Source organism: Mesoplodon densirostris, chromosome 13, assembly GCF_025265405.1.
Source record: "Mesoplodon densirostris isolate mMesDen1 chromosome 13, mMesDen1 primary haplotype, whole genome shotgun sequence".
Taxonomy (NCBI): Eukaryota; Metazoa; Chordata; class Mammalia; order Artiodactyla; family Ziphiidae; genus Mesoplodon; species Mesoplodon densirostris.
Genome location: NC_082673.1, coordinates 57350405 through 57366940, shown reverse-complemented (window position 1 = coordinate 57366940; position 16536 = coordinate 57350405). Strand labels below are relative to the sequence as shown.

The window sequence follows — 16536 nt, the reverse complement described above, 5'->3', positions numbered from 1 at the left end:
GCGCAGAAATCTCTTGCACTCCTATACACTAATGATGAAAAATCTGAAAGTGAAATTAAGGAAACACTCCCACGTACCATTGCAACAAAAAGAATAAAATACCTAGGAATGAACCTACCCAAGGAGACAAAAGAACTGTATGCAGAAAAGTAAAAGACACTGATGAAAGAAATTAAAAATGATACAAACAGATGGAGAGATATACCATGTTGTTGGATTGGAAGAATCAACATTGTGAAAATGACTGTACTACCCAAAGCAATCTACAGATTCAATGCAATCCCTATCAAACTATCAATGGCATTTTTCACATAACTACAACAAAAAATTTCACAATTTGTATGAAAACACAAAAGATCCCGGATAGGCAAATCAATCTTGAGAAAGAAAAACAGAGATGGAGGAATCAGGCTCCCTGACTTCAGACTGTACTACAAAGCTACAGTAATCAAGACAGTATGGTACTGGTACAAAAACACAAATATAGATCAATGGAACAGGATAGAAAGGCCAGAGATAAACCCACACACATATGGTCACCTTATTTTTGATAAAGGAGGCAAGCATGTACAACGGAGAAAAGACAGCCTCTTCAATAAGTGGTGCTGGGAAAACTGGACAGCTACATGTAAAAGAATGAAATTATAACACTCCCTAACACCATATACAAAAATAAACTCAAAATGGATTAAAGACCTAAACGTAAGGCCAGACACTATAAAACTCTTAGAGGAAAACATAGGCAGAACATTCTATGACATAAGTCACAGCAAGATCCTTTCTGACCCACCTCCTAGAGAAATGGAAATAAAAACAAAAATAAACAAATGGGAACTAATGAAACTCAAAAGCTTTTGCACAGCAAAGGAAACCATAAAGAGGACAAAAAGACAACCCTCAGAATGGGAGAAAATATTTGCAAATGAAGAACCTGAGAAAGGATTAACTTCCAAAATTTACAAGCTGCTCATGCAGCTCAACATCAAAAAAACAAAGAACCCAATCCAAAAATGGGCAGAAGACCTTGACAGACATTTCTCCAAAGAAGATATACAGATTTCTAACAAACACATGAAAGAATGCTCAACATCATTAATCATTAGAGAAATGCAAATCAAAACTACAGTGAGGTATCACCTCACAGCGGTCAGAATGGCCATTATCAAAAAATCTAGAAACAATAAATGCTGGAGGGGTTGTGGAGAAAAGGGAACCCTCTTGCACTGTTGGTGGGAATGTAAATTGATATGGCCACTATGGAGAACAGTATGGAGGTTCCTTAAAAAACTAAAAATAGAATGACCACATGACCCAGCAATCCCACTACTGGGCATACACCCTGAGAAAACCATAATTCAAAAAGAGTCATGTACCACAATGTTCACTGCAGTTCTATTTACAATAGCCAAGTAATGGAAACAACCTAAGTGTCCATCGACAGATGAATGGATAAAGAAGATGTGGCACATATATACAATGGAATATTACTCAGCCATGAAAAGAAACGAAATTGAGTTATTTGTAGTGAGGTGGATGGACCTCGAGTCTGTCAGAAATCAGAAAGTGAAAAACAAATACCATATGCTAAAACATAAATATGGAATCAAAAAAAAAAAAAAAGGTCATGAAGAACCTAGGGGCAGGACGGGAATAAAGACACAGACCTACAAGAGAATGGACTTGAGGACACAGGGAGGGGGAAGGGTGAGCTGGGACAAAGTGAGAGGGTAGCATGCATATATATACACTACCAAATGTAAAACCGATACCTAGTGGGAAGCAGCCGCATAGCACAGGGAGATCAGCTTGGTGCTTTGTGACCACCTAGGGGTGGGATAGGGAGGGTGGGAGGGAGGGAGATGCAAGAGGGAAGAGATATGGGGATATATGTATAGCCGATTCAATTTGTTATAGAGCAGAAACTAACACACCATTGTAAAGCAATTATACTCCAATAAAGATGTTTAAAAACAAACAAACAAAAAAAACGGCTTTAGGGTAAAAACTAGAAAATCTGAATAAAGTTTGGAGTTATGTTAGAAAAAAATAAATCAATGAAAATAAATAAAAAGTGTGGTTTTTTTTAAATTGTAGCTTTTGGAAACAATAGGTGATATTATATGCTACAGCAATTTCAAATCCTAACTGAAATAAACTGATACTGTAAAAGAATATAACATATTCTATGATGTTAGAATAGATGAAAATGTAACGATAATATTTACATCTGAAGATCACACACCAACTATTAGTGTGTTAATACAGTTGATTAGTTCAGTCTAAAGTGCATCTGAGCTTCAAAACACACCTGTTGAAGTCATTCTCTAGCTCAACTAACTTCAACTACTCTCTACTGCTTACTACTATTAAAACATTTCAGCCTAGTATTCAAAGCCTTTCACAATATGTACCCAACCTGTCTCCATCAAACATAGAGTTAATCATCAATTTCTTCCAGTTCTTTTGATATATATGTGGCATACATCTTACCTTTTTTATTTCTATGCACAGAAATAGGACTTCCTATGAATTAAGGAATTCATTTATTAATTCATACTGTGAGCATTTATTCAGCATCAAATTCTATTCCGTGCTCAGTACTTTCCCTGGCTTTTATCATCTCCACCTCAGAATACTGCAACACTGTCTGTATCAGTTAGGAATGTGTTTGACCTCATGTAACAGAAAGCCAAATATTAGTGGCTTAACAACTTACGTTTATTTTCCTAAAGTCCAGGGCTGGTTGCAGTGGCTTCATGATACCACTCACATCTCAGGATCACTTTATCTACCCACTTTGCTACTCTTAGTGCATGGCTTTTGTCCTCATGTTTGTCAACACATGGTAACAAGTGGCTAGTCACTTCCACTGTTGTTATTCCAAGAAGGAGGAAAAAGAACATAGAGACATTCCTAGAAATCTGTAGAACATTTCTCTTTATATCTCATTGACTAGAACTGTGTCAAGGGAGTCAGATGATGTCAAAGACTTTTTTTTTCAGCTTTGCTTATTTCTCTGAGTTCAACTCCTCTTTTTTGACACAGATTTCCTTCATGAGATAGTAGTGAAAGAGAAGAGTGAGACAATGGTCATACAGAAAGCTCCAATATGACTACATCTGAACTTAATGATTCCTAGCAGAGAGGGCTTATTCTTCCCAATGTTTTCATATGAAACACTGCAGTTGTCTGAGTAGTGTGCCCATATCTGGACCAATAACTGGGCAAAGGGGATTGATACAATAATTAGTCAGGAGACTTCCCTGGTGGCGCAGGGGTTAAGAACCCACGTGCCAATGCAGGAGACATGTGTTCAAGCCTTTGTCCGGGAACATCCCACATGCCGTGGAGCAAGTAAGGCCGTGAACCACAACTACTGAGCCTGCGCTCTAGAGCCTGAGAGCCATAGCTACTGAGCCTGCGTGCCACAGCTACTGAAGCCCACATGCCTTGAACCCATGCTCCACAACAGGAGAAGCCACTGCAATGAGAAGCCCGCACACTGCAACAGAGAGTAGCCCCCGCTCACCGTAACTAGAGAAAGCCTGCGCACAGCAAAGAAGACCCAACACAGCCAAAAATAAAAAATAATTAATTAATTAATTTAAAAAAATAGTCAGACCTGTGTTTCATGTCTACCCTGTAATGGGAATCTTTATCAAAACCGCATAAAATAAGAGAATGTTATTTAGCCAAAGGAAGGGGAGTTCTATTAGCAGATGAAAAGAGTAAGAAACACTGGGCAAAGACAATATTTGTCCCTGTATCAGCACTGAACAATCTGCAAGATAACATTATTTCTGCCACGTTATATGGCATAGGACTTTAGGATATGTTCAAAGTATTGAAGAGAGCCAAAGCTGCTTTCTAAGGAATATCCTATCTTTGACTACCAGGTGACCTTGAAGCCTCTGTTGCTGAGGCTGGCAATTGTACCCCAATATTCATTATCCCCTTTTTTCATGGTACAATAATTTTTAGCAGGGCATATGGCCTTGTATTAGAAAGACTACATTTCCAGCCTCCCTTAGAGCTAGGTGTAACCACATGAATAACTTTTGGCAAATAGAAAGTGCTGAATGAACTAGTTATGTGCATGGATGTGTGTGTATATGTGTATGTATGTATGTATATATATATATATATATATATATATATATATATATATATATAGTCATGAATTACTAGTTATATAGATATCAATATATACATTGATTTAGTTCTAATTATTTGTTTATTAGTGTCAATCTTCATATCACTGAATATATGAGCACTAGAATATGAAAATGGAAACTTCACCTCCTTTGTTTAATGCTGTCACCCTAGTATCCATAGTAGTTTTTGACACATAGAAAGGGTTCAATATTTACTGAGTAAAGAAGCAGGTCACTGTTCTCTGCCTATTCAACCCCAACTTCTCCATGAAGCTAGATCTCTGACCACCTAGCCTAAAGTCTTCTCTTCTTATTCTGAATTCTTGTTACAGCCCTAATTTTCCATAGAGCTTATCTGACACTTTTTGTTTACTGCTCTGAGTTCTTAGTTGTAAATCCACTTGTCTATGTTGTATTTTTCAACCATATTATAAAATCCTAGAGTGCAGGGACCAAAGTATGTTTATTTTTCATACCTCTATCAGTCTGTAGCCAGTATATCTGGTATAGAGTAAGCCCTCAATGAATACTGCTGAAAAAGACTAGGACAGACAGTTTAATAGTGCCTTAGGAAAACTTATTGTAGTCACTGGATTTCTGGTCAAGAAATCTATTGGGCTGGCCAAAGAGCTCATTCGGGCTTTTCCCAAAGATGTTACAGAAAAATCCAAATGAACTTTTTGACCAACCCAACATATGGGATAAATAGTAGTGTGGCTGGAAAATTAAATTTTTTCTTGTTTTCTTGATGTTTAGCATCTACCTTGAAGTAACTATGGCATGTTTCTCTCTAAGCGTAAGCTTATCAGGAGAAAATTATACTATTTTTAACATTTACAAGGCCTAACTAAAACTGAGACAGGTGTGATAGCTCAATGTACCTAAGAAGTCCTTCCCTTGGAGAGAATAGGTAGTAAAATACTTAATATCTTTTCCAGGTCTAGATTTTAAGAAATTCAAGGTATTTCCTCAGAGGCCCTCTTGTCCATTTAAGGCTCTGCTTGAATCCATATTTTATTGGAGCCTGGTTACAAGTAGTCGATCCAGGTGCCTCTGAAGGGAAACAAATACTCAGCATAGTAACACTGATGGAAAGTCACCACATGCATGTTCTCCAATATTCCTATCTCATTTTCTAAAGGAGAAAGGTTACAGAAATAGGTAACCTCTGAAATGGCCTCTCTCACTCATGTCCACCTCAAGATAGAAAGCACTGAGATAGACCAGAACATCAACATCCTCTCCCGAACCAGTCTTATTTCCTGCTTTCAAACCCTACCTCCACTCACATGTGTTCTCGAGGTATATTAGCCTCTATTTTGCTCATCTTGCCTAAAGTTCTACTACAGAAAACATCTGCTTCTACACCACCACTCAAAGTCCCTTCCTCTCTTCTTTACTTTTTTAAAAAAATATTTATTTATTTAGTTAGTTAGGCTGCACCGGGTCTTAGTTGTGGCATGCGGGATCTTTGCTGTGGCATGTGGCCTCTTTAGTTGCAGCACGCATGTGGGATCTAGTTCCCTAACCAGGGATTGAACCCAGGCCCTCTGCATTGGGAGCACGGAGTCTTAGCCACTGGACCACCAGGGAAGACCTCCCTCTTCTTTACTCTTAAGTTCCTAGTTCCAACGACTCCTAGCAATCCTTAGGTTGGTCAAGTATGCCTTGTAAGAATTTTTCACCATTGACAAAAAAACAAGAATTTCCATTCCTAAAATGAAGCACAACTCCAAAGCAGATAATTTCCAAGCTAAAATAATAATACTACCAAAAAACAACCTTTGCCACCACTCCTAGGGCATATACTTAATCATAGCTCAAAAAAGTCCAACTTATATATTATATCCTATTTTATAGCAAATTGTAAAAACGCCGATGTAAACTATATTAGGCATGCATAATAAGTTGTATTACAATATTTTTCTATACTATTATACTGTTTCTATATAGGAACTCAAAATACCTAATATTTTAGAATGGTGGGATAAAGATATTGGCGATTTTACTAATTTATATTCATAGGAAAAACATTACTTACTTGATACCCTATAATTTCCCAACACTCTACCATTAACCTAAAAAATCACAACCTTCTCTCATCTGGCTCAGTTGTGTCAAGTGTGTAGCAGGTCTATAGAACTACAGGTCCAGAAAGGAGAAGGCAAAATGAAGACTTCATGAAAAATGGTTCCAAGGGTAAAAACAGAGTTGACATTATTTTATAAGTTTCAAAGTGTGAAAAATTAAACTGCCAGGCATTATGTAGAGTCACTGGTGAGGGTCTGGGGTGGGTTGGAGAGAATGAGAGAAGAGGTAGAGATTTAAAAAAAAAACAAAAAAACTGAGCAAATAAAAAGAATGTGGCAATGATTAACTTTAAGAAAAACAGAAGACTATAAAGAGAGGAAATATAATCACATCATATTACTTCACTAAGCAATGAACAATATTTACATAGTCTTTATAATGAAAACAATTCATACTGACTTTAAAAACATGATATAAGAATACTGGGAAAATGTAAGAGTGGAAGAGAAGTGTAAAAGAGACGGAATCTTCATCTACAGTAAACAGCAACTGAATAGGTAACACTAAAATGAGTAAATCAAGAGATGGTAGTCTATTCATTTTATTCAGAAAGATGGGATAAATACCAGAAGACAAGGCTTACAGAGTTAAAAATGGCTAAGCAGGATGAGGTGGGGATGTCAGTGTACTGACACTATTCTGATATATTTAGTTTAGCAACATTTGGTTGTTAAAATTCATGCACTACTTTGATAAAAGTAACATTGCATTATAAAAAAATTAACTATTTCAAGTAAACAGGCTAGTTTTAGTATCTTATCTATACTGTTTATAATTTTATAGAGTTCAGATAGGTTACTCAGCTTTCATCTCAGTTTAAATCACTCTGATACAAATTATAATCACTCTATACAAGTTATCTTTTTTATGGTGTAGTTTTGTTTTTGGGGTGACTGCAGCTGGAATAAAATGTTTAAAAAGTAGAATTTTTTGTTTTATTTTTTAACAACTCCTTATAATGTCCTGCATGCCAATAGGTTTAGGAATACTTAAAATGATGTTCAGTTTCTTTTTGATATCATATAAAAATGGTCTGCATTATTAGCCCATAAACAGACTTGCACAAATTAAAATACTTTAACTCTTCATTTAGTCATATTCTCTTTAAAAAGTTTCCTGACATTTAGTGGTACATGTAACTGAACTATCTCCCTTGTTAATTCTTCTTGCATGAATGTTATGATTATATTACTAACAACCACTTTTATATAATTGGGCCTTTATGGGACCTAGACCAACTTATAAGAAGGTAAAGAATCTTCTAAAGAGTAAACCAATTTTGCCCTGCTAAACATTGGGAAAGAAACCAAGGATGAGTAGTAGAGCTCTATTTTTGGAGAACAATTAGAATTGTACATTTAGATTTGACTATGAAGTTATCTAGGAGGTTAACTCCTACCTCATGTAAATGGCAGGGAACTAGAATGTAAGAAACCCAAATAACATTCCTGTTCTACTAGTACTATAGAGACAGATGTTATCATAAAGACATGAACTATAGAATAAAACATAGAAAGACATGTACTTTGTAATATGGAATTAATTTTGGCTTTTTGAATACTAAATGTTTTTTCTCATGTACTTTATCAGCCTATCATAATATGTATAGAGACAAAAAAAGGTTAATTTAAAATGAAGAAATTGAATATTCTGGGAACCAGCAATCATGGAAATCATAACACTTGAAGGAAACACTGAAAACCAAAGTGTACAAATACAGGCTGCTTGATCACTAAGCAATGAGTACATTTTTAGAGCAAAAATATTGGAAAAGTTTTAATCAACATGGGAGGCAATTTGCTTAAACCATCAGCTGGTCATTTTATTGCCAGAAGTACTTCTCTTTTAGCTATATACTTGAAAGTTTTATTATGTGTTAGTTGTCTATATAATTAAAATTAATATTAAATATTGGTTCTAGTAATAATCCTTAGATTGTTCCACTGTTTTCACTTCAATTTCCAAATATCTGTCCAACTTTCTTCCCCTTTGTTAACAGTGTAGATATGCTTCCTCTACTAACAAAATCTCCTTTTCATGTTCTTGAATAATTTTTAGAATTAATGTTTCAAAAGAAACCTTGTGAAAAACTGTTTGAAAATATTAACACCATCAAAAGTAAGCAGGAAAAAAATAATTAGAGCAGAAATCAATGAAATTGAAAACAGAAAATCCAATAAAGCAAATAAAACCAAAAGTTGATTCCTTAAAAAGATCAATAATATTAATAAGCCTCTAGCCAGGCTAACGAAAAAAACAAAAACCAAAAACCAAAAAACAAGCAAACAAACAAAAAGACAAAAGAGAGGAATCAAATTACTAACATCAAAAATGAAAGAGGGGACATAACTACAGATTCTATGGAAATTAAGAGAATAATAAAGGAATACTATGACCAAGCTCACAAATTTGATAACCATTTCAGGAAAATGAACCAATTCCTTGAAAGACAGAATCTAACAAAACTCACATAAGAAGAAATAAGAGGATCTGAATAGGTCTACATATATTAAAGAAATTGAATCAATAATTAATAACCTTCCAAAACAGAAAGCATCAGGCCTAGATGGGTCACTGGTGAATTCTATCAAATATTTAAGGAAGAAATTATACCAATTCTTACAATATCTTTATATTCTTAGACTATCAGATATGAGTTGTGCTACTCATTTATGAATAGGAAAACATTCTTCTGGTTCACAGAAAGTCTTTTTTTTTTTAATATTGAAATTTCACAGACATACCCCACTGAGGCTGGGGGTAGGACCAAATTGTCTTCAGAGAGTTTGTACTTTTTTTTCAGTTGTGGTAGAACACACATAAAATAAAATTTGCCATCTTAATCATTTTTCAGTGTATTGTCTCTACTGTATTTCAATATATTGTCTGTATGTTTAGTATCATCTCCAAGAAGGAATAAGGACCACAGACACATTTTTAAAACAACAAAAACAATCCTAGCTCATTTATGGAACTGTGAGGAATGACTTGACATTCAGGTAAGAGTTGTTAGAAATATAACTCTGAGTGTGCCTTATTTACTCAAATCAGACCCTACTAAAAGGCATTAGAAGCAGGTAGGTAAATAGCAATCAACTTGCTAAGTTCTATAAATTCCTAAAACACATCAGAAATCTGTGAGTTATACCAGTTAGAATGGCCATCATCAAAAAATCTATAAATAAATGCTGGAGAGGGTGTGGAGAAAAGGGAACCATCTTGCACTGTTGATGGGAATGTAAATTGGTACAGCCACTATGGAGAACAGTATGGAAGTTCCTTAAAAAACTAAAAATAGAACTACCATATGACCCAGCAATCCCACTACTGGGCATACACCCTGAGAAAACCATAATTCAAAAAGAGTCATGTACCACAATGTTCACTGAAGCTCTATTTACAATAGCCAGGACATGGAAGCAACCTAAGTGTCCATCAACAGATGAATGGAAAAAGAAGATGTGGCACATATATACAATGGAATATTACTCAGTCATAAAAAGAAAGAAAATTGAGTTATTTGTAGTGAGGTGGATGGACATAGAGTCTGTCATACAGAGTAAAGTAAGTCAGAAAGAGAAAAACAAATACCATATGCTAACACATATATATGGAATCTAAAAAAAAAAAAAGAAAAAAAAAGGTTCTGAAGAACCTAGGGGTAGCACAGGAATAAAGACGGAGACGTAGAGAATGGACTTGAGGACACGGGAGGGGGAAGGGTAAGTTGGGACGAAGTGAGAGAGTGGCATGGACATATATACACTACCAAATGTAGAATAGATAGCTAGTGGGAAGCAGCCGCATAGCACAGGGAGATCAGCTTGGTGCTTTGTGACCACCTAGAGGGGTGGGAGGGAGACGTGAGAGGAAGGAGACATGGGGATATATGTATATGTACAGCTGATTCACTTTGTTATAAAGCAGAAACTAACACACCATTGTAAAGCAATTATACTCCAATAAAGATGTAAAAAAAAAAGAAATAAAAAAGAAATCTGTGAGTTAGATTTCACTGACATGATAGATTCATAAAATTGGCACAAATAATATAGGAATTTGTTTCCAACCCAACTTGCTTCAAGGACTTCATTGAAAATGCCATGGGGAAATATTTTTGCTCTGCTTATTTTCATATCATATATTTATATTCTTACAGATTGTCTAATACATTGGGGAAAAAGTCAACATTTTGAAGAGTATACAGCTTTATAGTCCTTTTAAAAAAGATACTGAGCAAACAAATCATGGGTGGTAAAAGATGATATAGTTAGAGGATCTTTCTTTATGAAAGTTAAAAGCTTTATCATTTTTAAATAATTTAAAAAATAAAGGTGATTCAGACTAATGTAACAGTTATAGTACAGCAACCATGGCAGAATGAAAAAAGCACTGATTTGAAAGACTTAAATTAAAACCTCAGATCCACCATTTTTTAGTTATGTGTGTAGGATCTCAGACAGGTCACTTATTACCTCTGAGTCAATATCCTAATCTGTAAAATGGTGATAATGTCCACATGTACCTCACAGAGTGGTTGTAATAACATGCTTGAAGATATATGAGTTAACTTACATAAAAGTACCTGGTACGCTTGCTTAGCATCAGGTGGCTCTCAGTGAACACCTCCTCCTTCCCTTCCTCCTTAATAGCACTTAGAGCCTTCTGCATAACTCATGACAAAAATATAAGCAAGGCCTTTTTTAAAGATAAACAGTTTCTTCACTAGAGATTTTATAAAAGATTTATTCTAAGTACAGATATGATTATAGAAGTACGGAAACAAAAAGCAAAGAAAAAATATTTTGAGAAGCATCTAACAAGCAGCTTTCTTTGTTTCATGCTGACATGCTTTGTGGTTACAATGTAGGCTTCCAATGAACACTGGATCAAAATTAAAATTCTAGGCAGGCATTCAAGTTTTTTGATTGTGTCCATTCTTCACTGAGCATGGGAAACGAATGCTTTAGAAGTTATTTATTGAAGATATTCCCACAGTACTCTCACAAAGTTCACTTCCAAAAGAGGCCCTGTCCCTGTAATGTATCTGAGTAAGTGAAAGCTATACCAGGTTTTGTGCACTGAACTTTAAAAATTGCAACAGGGCAATAAAATCATATTTTTAACAGAGGGTTTTCTGGGGCTGGGCCACAGCAATTTTGTGAAGGTGCATGATAAATTACAGGGAAAGAGACCAAACAAATTTCAAAAATAAAGAACACCAATCCAAAATGATTTATGCCCATATTTTGAATAAAATTAAATATAGAATAATTAGCAGAAAGCATTTAATTTTTGTTTTCCTATTATCAATGTAAAGTTGGCACAAATGCAGTAAGCCTAATCAAAATCAGGTAATAGTTACCTCTGTGGCTTTGCTTGATGGTTCCACTCCAGTCATATTTGCTACTATTAACTGATGTAAGAGTTGAACTTGAGCCACACTTAGGAAGAAGTCCAGGTTTGTGGTTATATTCACTTCCAAGGAGTGGCCACACACTAAAATCTCCTGAAGGAAAAAAAGGTTGAATAGAGATAAAGAAACATGATAGCCATTAGATGATAATTTATCATTCTTACTTATTAGACCTTTACGATGTTGATGAATTCTCCTGGGACTTGGGTTCATATGTTAATGAGAATAGCAGAAATGGTGAGCACGGCCACTCAACAGTTTAATGGATTAATTTAATAAACATTTATGAGGGCCTGCTGTGCACCAGGCCATGTGCTAGTTACAGGGAAACACACTAACAATGAGAATTTTTCACCATTTCATATACATTTGGCTTTTCATACGTCAAACTACTATCATTGTTTCAATATGTAGGCAATGATGCAATTCTTTAGCATAATCTTATTCACCCACTCACAGGGACCAATATTTAGTGAGCATCTCCCAAGTACCATGCAGCATACTAAAGTGCTAGGAATAAAACAGAGAGTGAGGGCTTCCCTGGTGGCGCAGTGGTTGAGTCCGCCTGCCGATGCAGGGGACACGGGTTCATGCCCCGGTCCGGGAGGATCCCACATGCTGCAGAGTGGCTGGGCCCGTGAGCCATGGCTGCTGAGCCTGCGCGTCCAGAGCCTGTGCTCTGCAACGGGAGAGACCACAACAGTGAGAGGCCCACATACAGTAAAAAAAAAATAAAACAAAACAAAACAAAAACCAGAGAGTGAGGCGGGCCTTGAAGGGCAATCTGCTCTTGAGAAGGTTACAGCCTAGGTGGGCAGACAGATGTAAACAGGCAACTATAGGTAGCAATTACAGTCACAAGTGGTATGGTCTGAGTACTCTCCAAAGGATACACTCCAAATGATTTATAACAAAATGGAGTGCTGAAGCCAAAGGTAGCTAGACTAATTAATTTCACTTCTTTAAACTGCTAAAATCTTGGCAGCATTAGGTAGCTGTCCACTACTTAACTGGTGTTGTGCTGCATAACTGAGTCTCTTGAACATTCATTGCTGGAAAACCATTCAGGGAAGGAAAACAGAAATGAAAAACAATCCAGAAGTTTCACTTAATAAGCAGAAGCCCTGCCTCTTGTCATGAAGTGCATGTGGACAACGTTCAAATGCTTGGAAATGTCCAACAAACCTTCTCCTTAATAGTGTCATCCAAGAGAATGGATTTAAGGAGACTTATGATGGGTCCAAATACAAACTACACAGCTTAGAGCAGCTTTTAATAAAGCCATAAAGAACAGCATGTCGGAAATGATCTCTTTTCTGGTTAAATAAACCTTCCCCAAAAAAAGTTTCCAAAATTTACTCATTATAGTTAGAATTCTTATTTTATTCCTCAAGTAATGATGAAGGGAATATATTTGTGTATTTTAAACCAATTGTGTTACTAAGTAACTGAAAGATATAAGTAGACTTAATTTTTATACAACTTTTGTGGATATAAAGATATCCTGCCTAACCTAACTTTCCCTATAGGGCAATTATAAACATCAAATAAGATAACACATACAAAATATTTTTTTTGTTTTTTATATAAATTTATTTATTTATTTTTATTTTTGGCTGTATTGGGTCTTCGTTGCTGCTCATGGGCTTTCTCTAGTTGTGGTGAGCGGGGGCTGCTCTTCATTGCGGTGGCTTCTCTTGTTGTGGAGCACGGGCTCTAGATGCATGGGCTGCAGTAGTTGTGGCACGCAGGCTCTAGAGCGCAGGCTCAGTAGTTGTGGTGCACAGGCTTAGTTGCTCCACGGCATGTGGGATCTTCACGGACCAGGGATCCAACTTGTGTCCCCCGCATTTTTTTTTTTTCTAGTTAAGCAATGAATTTACTGCTTGAGTACAACAGACAAATTTATGCAACCAGGGAAGAGGCTGTGGATGACTCATATTTCCAGTTGGGGGGGAGGACTCGTTTGGTCTTGTAATATCGAGCCAACCGGTGAATATGGTTCTCAATCAGAATCAGACGGAACTTGGCACCTTTATCCTTTCTGTTTCTCTCGAGATGCTTTTGAACAGCAACAGCTTTCTTAATTAAATGATAGAGATCCTCAGGAAGATCAGGAGCAAGCCCTTTGGACTTAAGAATTCTCAAGATTTTATTGCCTGTCACAAAACGTACTTGTGCAACACCATGTGAGTCTCTCAGGATTACACCTTAACCACTGTGCCACCAGGGAAGCCCCAAAGTTTTGTTTTTTAAAAACTCAAAGAATGATGTAAACTTTTATCACCTTAGATTAATAATATATTTAATCTGTGCCTAATTTTTCTGAACTTTTTATAACAACTGCCTATAACTCTGTGAATGATCAAAAAGTTTATAAAGTTTTTAGCATAACAAACTTTTATGAAGAATATTTTTAAAGTTATGATGGATCACATTATTATTACATTTCTATTCTAGGCGTGGAGGCAGTATACCATAGTGATCAAACTTCAAACCTGGATCCGTTAGTAACTGGCTAGTAAGATTGGTCAAGTTACTTAATTTCTTTTGATCTCAGTTTCCTCATCTATAAAATATGTATACTAATAATATCTACCTCATATGGATTCTGTGAAGAGTAAATAAGGTAATTCATGTAGAACTCTCTTTGTAAGGTAATCCATGTGAGAACCCTAAGTGATCTGTCAATATTATTGTTGCTTTCATTAGAAAGAGGTGGTAGAGGTCAGGAGTGTATGGCTGGGAGCCAGACCAGTTAGGTTCACACCATGTTCTACTTCTTACTATTTGTGAATATTTAGACAAGTTAACTCTTTATGCTTCAGTTTCCTCATCTACAAAATGAGGACAGTAGGAGAAGTTAAAAGGATTATTATAAGGATTAAATGAGTTATTACATGAAAAGCAATACCTAAATAGTACTATAAAGTGCTTAATAATTACTAGCTACAATAATAACTTAATAATAAGCTAATTTGATATCCTATGCACAGAAACTATGAAAACTCCTAACACACAAGAAAAGCTGCTCCATCATTTAGACTAAAATAAAACCTAAATTAATTTCTAACCTCAGTGTGCATATTTTCTGGAGAAATTACTTTGGTGAAAATGATGGCAGGTGCTCCAGTTATTCGGACAGAAAAATCTGTTAAAATGGGAGTCAAAATTGCTCTTCTTTCTTGATGCCGCCGTATGCTAAAAGATAAAGTAAAAATTATTAGCTTTTTCATTTTTAAGGATAATTTTCATTAAATTTGTACAAGTCTGTGTACTACAAACATGTATGACAAAATTACATTATTATTTTGAGTGTGTCTATCTGTACATTTTATAATCATAATTTTGTAAATTCAATTCTTAACTTCAGATTCATATAAAAAAATCACTGAGAAATTCAGACATAATTCATCAATTTCATATTAGTAGCATCCTAGGAACTTTCAATAAATTACTTTTTCTATTTTAATTCCTTTTGTTTTTACAGTTTAGGATCTCTCTTGCTACCAAAAATAATCTTACTATTTTGTGATCATTTTTAATTTCCTAGTTTTAATATTTCTGACATTCTGCTTGACAACTGCCATCTTTCCAATCTCATTAGGTTCACATGCATATCCTCTTAATCTTTGACTTTTTTTTTTTAACTCTAAGAACTATCTTGAGTTCATAGATTATGACTGCCTTTACAGTTTGTGAAATGGCTTTTGTGACTTTGATACTGAATTCTTCTTCACAGCAATCCTGTATGTGAAGTAAGGAACATTACTGGCCCCACATTATCTCTGAGGAAATGAAGTTCAGGGACTGGGCTAAGGCCACCCAGTTGGAACAAAGGTTCCACAACTGGGCCCGCAGGGCAAGTTGATAACAGAGCAGCATTTGACCTCTATTTTAATTCTTCTTTATACATTCTCACCTTTTGATTAGTTATTTAGCACACTATTCCTACTCTACACTCAAAATTGTGAATTGCTAATAATTTCAAAGGAAGTATTGCGTTCATCGTAGAAGATAAAATTGGAAAATATTATTGAGAAACCAAAGCTTGTGCTAGTGCAGATCTTCAAGTCTACTACCTATATTCTTAGTTTTCATTTCATGAAATAATACAGTTCTATGTTTTACTAGCAAGCCGTACCTCAAAAGTTCCTTGGAATCATTAATTTAATATTCCTTATAAATATGTCCCTATTATTCTCTTTTATTATAAAATGACCAAGTTGAGATCAGAGAATTGGCATAAGTTATCTCATGAAAAAGCCCAGATAAAACTCAAGTCTGTCTACATCTTTTTCTACCAGAGTAGTCTAGAGAGTACTAGTATCTTTTGTTGAAACTGTGCAATGGGCAGAGCTTTCTATGGTGTCTGCCAAAAAAGCAAATTGGATCATCTGGTTCTGTGACACATAAGTATTGGATTTCAAGAAAGTCAATTTTAAAGAATTAAGAGATCTGGTGAATAGAGGGTAACAGGAAGAAGTATTAAAATCTGAATAGAGAGGAAGGGCTGAGATCCTGAGAGACACCACAATTATAGCCTAATAGCTCAAATTCCATAAAATGACCAATGTGAGAAACATGTAACATCTGATGTGCTCTCATAGGGGAGTGCTAAAATATATGATGTATTAAAAATACCTTAAAATGGAAAACATGGCAGGGAACCAACTAAGAGCAAACCTTAGCTGAAGTACTGATGGGGAAAAAAAGTACTTGTTTGTATCATAATTTTTTCTCACTATGTGAATTAAATCAGTAAGTAACACAACGTATGGAAGACCTATGATGTTAGAAATTTTTTTAAAAGTTTTTTAAGTCAATAGCCTTATAAAAACTAGAACTTTACTGGTATAGAGTGCTAAAATTTCT

At 35.4% G+C, this 16536-nt stretch overlaps 1 protein-coding gene across 10 annotated transcripts in view; it reads right to left on the bottom strand.

Moving 5' to 3' along the window:
- The window catches only part of VPS13B (vacuolar protein sorting 13 homolog B), a 791444-nt gene that overhangs the window by 283634 nt on the left and 491274 nt on the right, over nt 1-16536 (bottom strand). For 9 of the 10 annotated variants that reach the window (XM_060116054.1, XM_060116052.1, XM_060116058.1 and 6 more), the window contains 2 exons: nt 14736-14862; nt 11611-11754 (listed from right to left, as the gene is read on the bottom strand). In XM_060116054.1, the coding sequence (XP_059972037.1) occupies nt 11611-11754; nt 14736-14862 (271 nt within the window). The remainder of the gene's footprint in view (nt 1-11610; nt 11755-14735; nt 14863-16536) is intronic. The other variant, XM_060116060.1, reaches the window with a different exon arrangement.